The following is a 12,889-nucleotide window of genomic DNA, read 5'->3' on the forward strand; positions in this document are numbered from 1 at the left end:
TAGCCACTGCCTTCTTGTAATATCCTCATAGCCTGCCCCCTTTTGTAATGTCCAAATAACCAGTTCCTCTTGTAACGCCCCCATAGCCGGCCCCTCTTGTAATGTCCAAATAGCCAGACTCTTCTTGTAATGTTCAAATAGCCAGCCACCTCTTGTAATTTCCCCGTAGCCATACCCTGTTGTAATGTCCAAACAGCTAGCCCGCTCTTGTAATGTCCCCATAGCCAGCCCCTCTTGGTATATCCCCATAACCAGCCCCCTCTTGCAAAGTCCCAATAGCCACTGCCTTCTTGTAATATCCTCATAGCCTGCCCCTTTTGTAATGTCCAAATAACCAGTTCCTCTTGTAATGCCCCTATGGCCAGCTCCTCTTGCAATGTCCAAATGGCCAGCTCCCTCTTGTAGTGTCTCAACAGCCAGCCCCTTTTGTTTTGTCCCTAAAGGCAGCCCCCTCTTGTAAAGTCCCCATAGCCAGCCCCCTCTTGTTATGTTCACATAGCCAGCACTCTCTTGTAATGTCCCCATGGCCTATCACCTCTTATAAAGTCTTCATAGGCAGTTCCTTGTGTAATGTCTAATTAACCAGTCCCTCTTATAACGTCCCCACAGCCAGCCCTTCTCTCTTATGTCCCCATAGCCAACCCATCTTGTAACTTCCACATAACCAGGCCCTCTTGTAATGTTGCCATAGACTGTCTTCTCTTGTTATGTCCCCATAGCCAGCCCCGTCTTGCAATATGCAAATAGCAAGCACCTTTTGTAAAGTCCCGATAGCCAGCCCCTGTTGTAATGTCCAAATATCCAGTATCCTCTTGCAATGTTTCCATAGCCAGCTCCCTCTTGTCATGTCCCCAGAGACAGCACCCTCTTGTAATGTCCCCACAGCCAGACCCTCTTGTTATATCCTCATTGGCAGTCCCTTTTATAATGTCCCAATAGCCAGCTTCTCTTGTAATGTCAACATAGTCAGCCCTTCTTGTAAAGTCTCCATAGCCAGTCCCCCTTGTTATGTTCCCGTAGCCAGCCCCCTCTCTTGTTATGTCCCCACATCCAGTCCTTCTTGTAGCTTCCCCATAGCTAGCCCCTACTGTAATATCCCCATAGCCATCCCCCTCTTGTAATGTCACCATAGGCAGTCCTCTGTTGTAATATCCCAATAGCAAGTCCCATCTTGTAATATCCAAATAGCCAGCCCATCTAATAATGTCTTCATATCCAGCTCCTCTTGTATTGTCCCCACAGACGGCCCCACTTGTAATGTTCTCATAGACAGCCCCCTCTTGTAATGTCCCCATAGCCAGCCCCCTCTTGTAATGTCCAAGTAGCCAGCCGCTCTTGTATTGTCCCCATGCCAAGCCCCTCTTGCAATGTCCGCATAACCTGCATGTCTAGTAATGTCCCCACAACCAGCCCCCTCTTGTAATGACTGGCAGAGAAGTTAAATGAATGCAATGCTGGCAATAAAGCCGTATGAGTGCAGGGTTGACAGAGAAGTTCTATGAATGCAGGGCTGGCAGTGAACCTGTATGAGTGCAGGCTGGCAGAGAAATTCTATGCATGAAGGCTAGCAGAGAAGCTACATGAGTGCAGGGCTGGCAAAGAAGTTACATGAGTGCAGGGCTGGCAGAGAAGTTGTACGAGCGGAGGGCTGGCAGAGAAGTTACATGAATGCAGGGCTGGCAGAGATGTTCCACGAGTGTTATGACTGGCAGGGAAGCTTCATGAGTGCAGGGTTGGCAGTGAAGCTGTATGAGTGCAGGCTGGCAGAGAAGTTCGATGAGTGCAGGGTTGGCAGAGAAATTCTATGAGTGCAGGGTTGGCAGAGAAGTTACATGAGTGCAGGGCTGGCAGATAATGTCTATGAGAGCCGGGCTGGCAGATAAGTTGTATGTGAGCAGGGCTGGCAGAGAAGTTATATGAGTGCAGGGCTGGCAAATAAGTTCTAGGAGTGCAGGACTAGCAGAGAAGTTACATGAGTTCCGGGGTGGCAGAGAAGTTCTATGAGAGCAGGGCTGGCAGAGAAGTCCTATGAGTGTCGGGCTGGTAGAGAAGTTACATGAGTGAAGGGCTGGCAGAGCAGTTACATGAGTGCAGGGCTGGCAGCAGGGCCGCCATCAGGGCATTACTGCCCTTACTGCTTTATGGGCCACGGTGAGCAGCAGTACAGATGGGGGCATGGGCCCTTCCTCTTGTGCTTCTGCTCACCGGGCCCCATCGTGCAATAAAGTAGTGTGCTCGGCTCGGCACACACCTTGGCACTTGGAGTTTCCCCGAAGCTGCACAGCACCAGCTCCCTCCGCCTTCTCTGAACTTCTGGTCAGGTGACGACACATACGTGATAATGTCTTCGCATGTGCGCCGTCTTGTAAGAGGACCCCCGAATCTGAGCTGCGCCTGCAGGGGATCGTCAGTGAGGTAAGTATGAAAAACATTTTTTTTTCTTTTCTTTATAAAATGAATTAAATGGGTGAGTGGGTAGGTGGAGAGAGACTGCAAGTGATGGAGGGGGGACTGCAAATGATGTAGTGAGGGAGGGGACGGGGGACTGGAAATTAAGTGCGGGGAAGGGACCATAAATGATGAAGTGTGTGGGGGAAGGGGATGGCAAATGATAAAGTAAGAGGGAGGGTGATTGCAAATGATGAAGTGAGTGGGGGAGAGGGACTGCAAATGATGAAGTGGGAATGAGGGAGACTGGAAATGATGAAGTGAATGGGGGGAGGGGGACTGCAAATGATGAAGTGGGAGGGAAGGGGACTGGAAATGATGAAGTGAGCGGGAGATGGGGAATGCAAAAATGAAGTGAATGAGGGGACTACAAATGATGAAGTGGGGTGAGGAGGACTGCAAATGATGAAGTGGGGTGAGGGGGATTGAAAATGATGAAGTGAGGGAGGGGACAGGGGACTGCAAATTATGAAATGGGGTGAGAGGACTGCAAATGATGAAGTGAGGGGAGGGGGACTACAAATGATGAAGTGAGTGGGGGTAGGGAGACTGAAAATGATGAAGAGGGAGGGGGACTGGAAATGATGACGTTAGGGGGGAGCGGGGCTGCAAATGATAAAGTGGGAGGGAGGGGGAGTGCAAATGATGAAGTGAATGGGGGATGGGGACTGCAAAAGATGAAGTGGGAGGCAGGGGGATTGGAAATGATGGTGAGTGGAGGGGAGAAGGACTGCAAATGATGAAGTGGGAGGGAGGGTGACTGGAAATGATGAAGTGTGTGGGGGGTGGGGGACTGCAAATAAGTGAATGGGAGATGGGGACTGCAAATGATGAAGTGAGTGGGGGGACTGCAAATGAAGAGAGTGGGGGAACTACAAATGATGAAGTGGGGTGAGAGGGACTGCAAATGAAGTGAGGAGAGGGGGATTGCAAGTGATGAAGTGAGGGAGGGAACAGGGGACAACAAATGATGAAGTGGGGTGAGAGGACTGCCAATGATAAAGTGAGGGGAGGGGGATGGCAAATGATGAAGTGAGTGGGAGTATGGAGACTGCAAATGAAGTGAGAGGGAGGGGGACTGCAAATGATGACGTGAATGGGTGAGAGGGACTGCAAATGAAGTGAGGTAAGTATGAAAAACATCTTTTTTTTCTTTTCTTTATAAAATGAATTAAATGGGTGAGTGGGTAGGTGGAGAGAGACTGCAAGTGATGGAGGGGGGACTGCAAATGATGTAGTGAGGGAGGGGACGGGGGACTGGAAATTAAGTGCGGGGAAGGGACCATAAATGATGAAGTGTGTGGGGGAAGGGGATGGCAAATGATAAAGTAAGAGGGAGGGTGATTGCAAATGATGAAGTGAGTGGGGGAGAGGGACTGCAAATGATGAAGTGGGAATGAGGGGGACTGGAAATGATGACGTTAGGGGGGAGCGGGGCTGCAAATGATAAAGTGGGAGGGAGGGGGAGTGCAAATGATGAAGTGAACGGGGGATGGGGACTGCAAAAGATGAAGTGGGAGGCAGGGGGATTGGAAATGATGGTGAGTGGAGGGGAGGAGGACTGCAAATGATGAAGTGGGAGGGAGGGTGACTGGAAATGATGAAGTGTGTGGGGGGTGGGGGACTGCAAATAAGTGAATGGGAGATGGGGACTGCAAATGATGAAGTGAGTGGGGGGACTGCAAATGAAGAGAGTGGGGGAACTACAAATGATGAAGTGGGGTGAGAGGGACTGCAAATGAAGTGAGGAGAGGGGGATTGCAAGTGATGAAGTGAGGGAGGGAACAGGGGACAACAAATGATGAAGTGGGGTGAGAGGACTGCCAATGATAAAGTGAGGGGAGGGGGATGGCAAATGATGAAGTAAGTGGGAGTATGGAGACTGCAAATGAAGTGAGAGGGAGGGGGACTGCAAATGATGACGTGAATGGGGGATAGGGACTGTAAATGATTAAGTGAGCAGGGAGGGACACTGAAAATGATGAAGTGAGGGGGACTGCAAATTATGAAGTGGAGGAGGGGCACTGCAAACAATGAAGTTGAGGGGAACTGCAAATAATGAAGTGGGGAGATGACTGCTAATGATGAAGTCGGGGGAGGACTGCAAATGATGAAGTTAGTAGGGGTACGTAGATGGCAAATGATGAATTGGGGAAGAGGGGGACTGCAAATGATGAAGTGGGGGGTCTGCAAATGATGAAGAGAGGGGAGGTGAACTGCAAATGAAGTTGGGGGGGACTGCAAATTATTAAGTGGGAGGGAGACTGCAAATGATAAAGTGATTGGGGGCTGGGGACTGCACATGTGAGTGGGGGGACCACAAATGATGAAGAAGGGGAGGGGGACTGCAAATGATGAAGCGGGGGAGATGAACTGCAAATGATAAAGTAGGAGGGAGAATGCAAATGATGAAGTGAGTAGGGGAGGGGGACTGCACAGGATGAAGTGAGTGGGGGAGTACAAATGATGAAGTGAGAGGGAGGAGGTCTGCAAATTATGAAGTGAGCAGGGGATGGGGACTGCAAATGAAGCAGTGAGTGGGGGACTGCAAATGATGAAGTGGGGGGAGTGGGAATGCAAATGATGAAGTGGGGGGAGGTGGACAACAAATGAAGAAGTGATCGGGGATGGAGAATACAAATGATGAAGTGAGTTTGGGGAGAGGCACTCCAAATGATGAAGTGAGGGGGAGGGGGACTGCAAATTATGAAATGGGGGAGGGGGACTGCAAAGGATTTAGTGGGGAAGGGGGACTGCAAAGGATGAGGACTACAAATGATGAGGGAGGGGGACTGCAAATGATGAAGTGAATAGGGGGAAACAGGGCAGCCATCACCGCAATGGAAAGGCCAATGTAGCATGATTAGTACATGAGCGTCTCTTTCTGCATAAGGCATATAAACAAAGGAAAACTATCTTTTTTCACACCCCCGTACACTGGAATATCGGCTTGACCGATCGTTCCTGCAAATGATGAATTGAGGGTAGTTGACTGCAAATTATGAATTGAGGGTAGGTGACTGCAAATGATGAATTGAGGGTTGGGAATGGGAGACAGCTAATGAGCTAATGGTGATTGAAGGGGGACTGCAAATGATGATTTGAGGGTGAGGGACTTCAAATAATAATTTGAGGATGAGGACGGGGACAGCAAATGATGATTTGAGGGTGAGGGACTGCAAATGATGATTTGAGAGTGGGGGACTGGGGACAGAAAATGATGAATTGAGGGAGGGGGATAGGGAGAGCAAATCATGACTTGGGGACTGGGGGGAGTGAAAATAATGATGAATTTTGATAGTGGGGGAGTAAATAATGATGTATTGAGTCTGGGAGATGAGGGACAACAAATGATGATGAATTGGGGGTGGGGGGAATTAAATCATGTATTGAATGTGGAGGAGAGAAGCTGATTATGAATAGAGTGTGAGGGTGGGAGAAAGAGAAGACATGACAATGAATTATGGTGGAAGGGACATGTAAATATAATGAATCAGGTGAGCGGTAAGTACAGAGTGGGGTGGGCGTTGAGGATGCAGTGACTGGTATTGAATTGGGGGAAAGAGTTCAGGTGCTAAATAATTTATATATTTATTAGGTGAGGAAAGTGGCTATTTATGGTTGGTGGGGATACAGTGGTGGATTATAATTTATATTTGGAATGGTGGGTTGCATAATAACTACGGTAATTATGTATCAATGGTGGGTGCACATCTGTATTCTGCTGTGTAGTATAGAAGAAAGGGAAAAAGTTGGGTATATGCTCTGGAAGCAGGGCTCTAGGAAACTATGTGTTAGTTTATGCAGACGAGTACTGGATGGAAGAAGTTATGGCAGTCTGTGCTGGATGAAGAAAAGAAGGATGACGGACTTCAATTAGAGCTGTCACTGGTAAGTCAATGTACACTTACACTATAAACTGTATACTATGAACAGAGCTCCTGTATATAATGTCAATGGTGATCATTCAATTATCTGTATACTATATACAGAGCTCCTGTGTATAATGTCACAGGTGATCACTCAAATATCTGTATGATGACACTATATACAGAGCTCCTATGTATGTCATTGGTGATCACGGTATTACCTGTACACTGACGCTATATTCAGAGGTCCTGTTTATAATATCACTGGTGATCCTGTATTACCTGTGCACTATACACTATATACAGTGCTTTAGTGTATAATGTCACTGGTTATCACTGTATTACCTGTAAACTGACACTATATACAGAGCTCCGGTGTATAATGTCACCGGTGATCATGGTATTACCTGTACACTTACACTATATATATAGAGCTCCTTTGTATAATATCACTGGTGATCACAGTATTACCTATACACTGAAATTATATACAGAGCTCCTATGTATAATATCACTGGTGATCCCTGTATTAGCTGTGCACCATACACTATATACAGAGCTCTGGTGTATAATGTCACTGGTGATCACTGTATTACCTGTACATTGACGCTATATTTAGAGCTTCTGTTTGTAATGTATTATTCAGTCACTGTGATTTTAATATGTGATCTGGTCATGGTGTAGCAGTATTTGTGCCTTGCATGTGGTATTATCCACTCACTATACGGTGGTAATATGTGGTCTGGTCACAGTGTGGTATTTGTTCCTTGTAAGTGGTATTATTCGGTCATTATGTGGTGGTAATATGTGGTCAGGTCACGTTGTGGTGGTATTTGTGCCTTGTATGTGGTATTATTGGTCACTGTGGTGGTAATATGTGGTCTGGTCACGGTGTGACGGTATTTGTTCCTTGTATGTGGTATTATTTGGTCATTATATGGTGGTAATATGTGGTCTAGTCATGTGTGACGGTATTTGTCCCTTTTATGTGGTATTATTCGATCACTATGTGGTGGTAATATGTGGTCTGGTCATGGTGTGATGGTATTTGTCCCTTGTATGAGTTATTAATGGCCATTTTAAAAAATGAATGTGACTCATTTCCGTAAGGAAAAATAAATACAAAAATGCCTAAAAATAGTATAGGATATTTTAAGAAATGTTTAGTAGACTAGAGTAGAGTAGAGCCCTACCAAAAAAGAAGTTCTAGGAGTGCAGGGCTGGCAGAGAAGTTCTATGAGTGAAGGGCTGGCAGAGAAGTTCTATTTCAGCAGGGCTGGCAGAGAAGTTCAATGAGTGCTGTGACTGGCAGTGAAGTTCTATAAGTGCAGAGCTGGCAGAAAAGTTACTTGAGTTCAGAGTTGGCAGAAAAGTTCTATGAATGCCGGGCTAGCAGAGAAGTTACATGGGTGCAGGGCTGGCAGAAAAGTTATATAAATGCAGGGCTGACAGGGAAGTTACATGGGTGCAGGGCTGGCAGTGAAGCTGTATGAGTGCAGGCTAGCAGAGAAGTTACATGTGTGTAAGGCTGGCAGAAAAGTTCCTCTAGTGCTGTGACTGGCAGTGAAGTTACATCAGTACAGAGCTGGCAGAGAAGTTACATGAGAGCAGGGCAGGCAGAGACTTCCAGGAGTGCTGTGACTGGCAGGGAAGCTGTATGAGTGTAGGGCTGGCAGAGATGTTCTATGAGTGTAGGGCTGGCAGAGAAGTTCTATGAGTGTAGGGCTGGCAGAGAAGTTCTATGAGTGCAGGCTGGCAGAGAAGTTCTATGAGTGCAGGCTGGCAGAGAAGTTCTATGAGTGCAGGCTGTCAGTGAAGTTCTATAAGTGTAGGGCTAGCAGAGAGGTTCTATGAGTGCAGGCTGGCAGTAAAGCTCTATGAGTGCAGGCTGGCAGTGAAGTTCTATGAGTGCAGAGCTGGCAGAGAAGTTCTATGAGTGCAGGGCTGGCAGAGAAGTTCTATGAGTGCAGGGCTGGCAGAGAAGTTCTATGAGTGCGAGTAGGGCTAGCAGAGAAGTTGTATGAGTGCAGGCTGGCAGTGAAGTTCTATAAGTGTAGGGCTGGCAGAGAGGTTCTATGAGTGCAGGCTGGCAGAGATGTTCTATGAGAGCAGGCTGGCAGTAAAGCTCTATGAGTGCAGGCTGGCAGTGAAGTTCTATGAGTGCAGGGCAGACAGAGAAGTTCTATGAGTGCAGGCTGGCAGAGACATTCTATGAGAGCCGGCTGGCAGTAAAGCTCTATGAGTGCAGGCTGACAGTGAAGTTCTATGAGTGTAGGGCTGGCATAGAAGTTCTATGAGTGAGTGTAGGGCTGGCAGAGAAGTTCTATTAGTGCAGGGCTGGCAGAGAAGTTCTATGAGTGCAGGCTGGCATAGAAGTTCTATGAGTGAGTGTAGGGCTGGCAGAGAAGTTCTATGAGTGCAGGGCTGGCAGAGAAGTTCTATGAGTGCAGGCTGGCAGAGAAGTTCTATGAGTGCAGAGCTGGCGGAGAAGTTCTATGAGTGCAGTCTGGCAGAGAAGTTCTATGAGTGCAGGGCTGGCAGAGAAGCTGTATGAGTGCAGGGCTGGCAGAGAAGTTCTATGAGTGCAGGCTGGCAGAGAAGTTCTATGAGTGCAGGCTGGCAGAGAAGTTCTATGAGTGCAGGCTGGCAGAGAAGTTCTATGAGTGCAGGCTGGCAGAGAAGTTCTATGAGTGCAGGCTGGCAGAGAAGTTCTATGAGTGCAGGCTGGCAGAGAAGTTCTATGAGTGCAGGCTGGCAGAGAAGTTCTATAAGTGCAGGGCTGGCAGAGATGTTCTATGAGTGCAGGGCTGGGAGAGAAGCTCTATCAGTGCAGGGCTGGCAGGGAAGCTGTATGAGTGCAGGCTGGCAGAAAAGTTCTATAAGTGCAGGGCTGGCAGAGAGGTTGTATAAGTGCAGGCTGGCAGAGAAGTTCTATGAGTGCAGGCTGGCAGAGAAGTTCTATGAGTGCAGGCTGGCAGAGAAGTTCTATGAGTGCAGGCTGGCAGAGAAGTTCTATGAGTGCAGGCTGGCAGAGAAGTTCTATGAGTGCAGGCTGGCAGAGAAGTTCTATGAGTGCAGGCTGGCAGAGAAGTTCTATGAGTGCAGGCTGGCAGAGAAGTTCTATAAGTGCAGGGCTGGCAGAGATGTTCTATGAGTGCAGGGCTGGGAGAGAAGCTCTATCAGTGCAGGGCTGGCAGGGAAGCTGTATGAGTGCAGGCTGGCAGAAAAGTTCTATAAGTGCAGGGCTGGCAGAGAGGTTGTATAAGTGCAGGCTGGCAGAGAAGTTCTATGAGTGCAGGCTGGCAGAGAAGTTCTATGAGTGCAGGCTGGCAGAGAAGTTCTATGAGTGCAGGCTGGCAGAGAAGTTCTATGAGTGCAGGCTGGCAGAGAAGTTCTATGAGTGCAGGCTGGCAGAGAAGTTCTATGAGTGCAGGCTGGCAGAGAAGTTCTATGAGTGCAGGCTGGCAGAGAAGTTCTATAAGTGCAGGGCTGGCAGAGATGTTCTATGAGTGCAGGGCTGGGAGAGAAGCTCTATCAGTGCAGGGCTGGCAGGGAAGCTGTATGAGTGCAGGCTGGCAGAAAAGTTCTATAAGTGCAGGGCTGGCAGAGAGGTTGTATAAGTGCAGGCTGGCAGAGAAGTTCTATGAGTGCAGGCTGGCAGAGAAGTTCTATGAGTGCAGGCTGGCAGAGAAGTTCTATGAGTGCAGGCTGGCAGAGAAGTTCTATGAGTGCAGGGCTGGGAGAGAAGCTCTATCAGTGCAGGGCTGGCAGGGAAGCTGTATGAGTGCAGGCTGGCAGAAAAGTTCTATAAGTGCAGGGCTGGCAGAGAGGTTGTATAAGTGCAGGCTGGCAGAGAAGTTCTATGAGTGCAGGCTGGCAGAGAAGTTCTATGAGTGCAGGCTGGCAGAGAAGTTCTATGAGTGCAGGCTGGCAGAGAAGTTCTATGAGTGCAGGCTGGCAGAGAAGTTCTATGAGTGCAGGCTGGCAGAGAAGTTCTATGAGTGCAGGCTGGCAGAGAAGTTACATGAGTGCAGAGCTGGCAGAGAAGTTCTATGAGTGCAGGCTGGCAGAGAAGTTCTATAAGTGCAGGGCTGGCAGAGATGTTCTATGAGTGCAGAGCTGGCAGAGAAGTTCTATGAGTGCAGGGCTGGGAGAGAAGCTCTATCAGTGCAGGGCTGGCAGGGAAGCTGTATGAGTGCAGGCTGGCAGAGAGGTTCTATGAGTGCAGGGCTGGGAGAGAAGCTCTATAAGTGCAGGCTGGCAGGGAAGCTCCAGGAGTGCAGGGCTGGCAGAGAAGTTCCCGAGTGCTGTGACTGGCAGGGAAGCTGCCCCTGGCAGAGTGACACCAGGAAGCCCTGTGCCTCCATCCTCCAGGGCTGCAGCTTGGGAGCAGAGCACAAGTTGGCTGAGCTCCTCCCCTGCACCGTGTGACAACAACAACCCGTGCACAGAACAGGCAGCACTTTTCAGCCTCATTTTCCTTCTGTCATTCGTGCTCAATCTTTGATCAATGTGCTGCCAGCGAGCGCCCGGGTCCTGCCAGCCTCCTCCTCCTCTTCACCTTCATCTCTCAACTTTCTGCTGAGACTCGGGGAAGACAAGAGACAAACAACCAGCCTGAGCGCAAGTGCCTGCTGCTGCTGCTGCCGGGGCTGTGCACTTGTGGGGGCTCAGGGGTTAATCCTCCCCCCTGGACTCTTTGTCACTCGTGCATTATATGTGAGTTCCCCGTGGAACTTTCCCCTCCCCACAGCGCAGCTTCTTGTCAGCAGTGTTACTCTGGGAGGACTCCTATGTGACCATGGCCGTGCCGGCTGCTCTCATCCCACCGACCCAACTGGTGACCCCTCAGCCAGTGATCTCCACGTCCGCGTCCTCCTCATCTTCAGCTTCTCCAACTCCTTCTTCGTCCGGACCAAGTCTGTACAGACCGGAGCCCATAGCAGCCACCACGGTGACCTCCAGCATCAGCAGCCCTGCTGCCACCAGTATCAGCATTAACAGCAGCCCAGGGACAGCAGCAGCAGCAGCAGGAGGTGGTGGGAGCAGTGGTAGCCCCAGCCTGGCCACCAACAGCAGCCACCACCACAGCGCTGCCATCCCCAGCACCTCCACCAGCACCACCTCCTCCACCTCCACCAGCAGCAGCAGTGCCCCCAGCACCAACCTGCCCGGCAAGCCGGTCTACTCCACTCCCTCTCCAGTGGAAAACATCCCTCAGAACAATGAGTGCAGGATGGTGGACCTCAGAGGGGCCAAGGTGGCCTCCTTCACAGTGGAGGGTTGTGAGCTCATCTGCTTGCCCCAGGCTTTTGACCTCTTCTTGAAGCATCTGGTGGGGGGGCTTCATACCGTCTACACCAAGCTCAAGAGGCTGGAGATCACCCCAGTGGTGTGTAACGTGGAGCAGGTCCGGATCTTGAGAGGATTGGGGGCCATTCAACCAGGGGTCAACCGCTGCAAACTCATTTCCAGGAAGGATTTTGAGACCCTCTACAACGACTGCACAAACGCTAGGTGAGTACACTCTGACTACTTAGTTTATGTGGAAGTTGCTGGGTATGCCCCACCATGGGCCAGGCTGGCATCTCACCAGGAGATAGGATGTCCATCCTGGAGCTAGGTGGTACACAAAGTCTCACTCATGTTCCATCATTGCGTTATATATGTCCTGGAAACCATGTGAAACACATGGGAAAAGATCATGTCTGGATGTGCACTCTGACAACCTGCCAGTGCATCCCAGTATCTGCCTGGTGTCGCCTCTTAACCCTTCCATTGATTAACCATCAACAATGCAGGTATTGTCATAAGGATTGAAAGTTATAAAAGTATCAGTCCATAGAATATATATATATATATATATATATATATATATATATATATATATATATATATATATATATATATATATATATTTGTGGCTTTGGAAATCTTAAATAAGCCAATTGCCTTCTTTTATTATAAAATGAGCCAGGCGATCTCTTTATGTTTCTTGGTTCTGCTTAGATTTCTCGCTGTCATTGTCATTTCGCACTATTCAGGTTGGCAATTCCGTGTGACACACATTTATGATTATTGATCACTGATCAGCACCTGATCAGTATGTTATCACTACTATTCTATTTCTGTGGCCAGTTTTCATGCAGAAAATACCAAAAGGAAAGTTCTTAAGTATTTCCATGAGATGGTTAACTCTTTAATAGGGCAATTATTACAGTAGCTACCCAGACGCGCTAATAGTATGGTTCATCATATCCTAATTTGTATTATTGTACTAACATCAATGCTAAAGTGATTATGGGATGTGCAGGGATCTATTTTTAGGGCCTCCAGGCTCTGAGCTGCTGCCGCCATGTATAATACCATTTATTAATATAGGTAAGCTGCATGGGTAGCTGGTGATAAAGCTGCTACTTCCCCTCTGGAAACATTCAGAAAGTTTAGTGTTGAGGAACAAGCAGAAAGCATTAGAGCAAATTGTTAAAGGGAGCAGGGGAATTGGAAGAGGTGTCTGGGGGGAAGCTGATTAAAAATCACTGCTAAAAGTCATCTTGAAACATTAGACAGGC

The 12,889-nt window shown here is 48.6% G+C and overlaps 1 protein-coding gene across 11 annotated transcripts in view; it reads left to right on the forward strand.

Moving 5' to 3' along the window:
• The first annotated feature begins 10,632 nt into the window (after positions 1-10,632).
• DACH1 (dachshund family transcription factor 1) overlaps positions 10,633-12,889 on the forward strand; it is a 561,137-nt gene continuing 558,880 nt past the window's right edge. For 3 of the 11 annotated variants that reach the window (XM_077297257.1, XM_077297259.1, XM_077297261.1), the window contains exon 1: positions 10,633-11,834. In XM_077297257.1, the coding sequence (XP_077153372.1) occupies positions 11,119-11,834 (716 nt within the window). In that variant the 5' untranslated portion in view covers positions 10,633-11,118. The remainder of the gene's footprint in view (positions 11,835-12,889) is intronic. The other 8 variants (XM_077297260.1, XM_077297262.1, XM_077297264.1 and 5 more) reach the window with 4 other exon arrangements.

Source organism: Ranitomeya variabilis, chromosome 3 (genome assembly GCF_051348905.1).
Source record: "Ranitomeya variabilis isolate aRanVar5 chromosome 3, aRanVar5.hap1, whole genome shotgun sequence".
NCBI classification, from domain to species: domain Eukaryota; kingdom Metazoa; phylum Chordata; class Amphibia; order Anura; family Dendrobatidae; genus Ranitomeya; species Ranitomeya variabilis.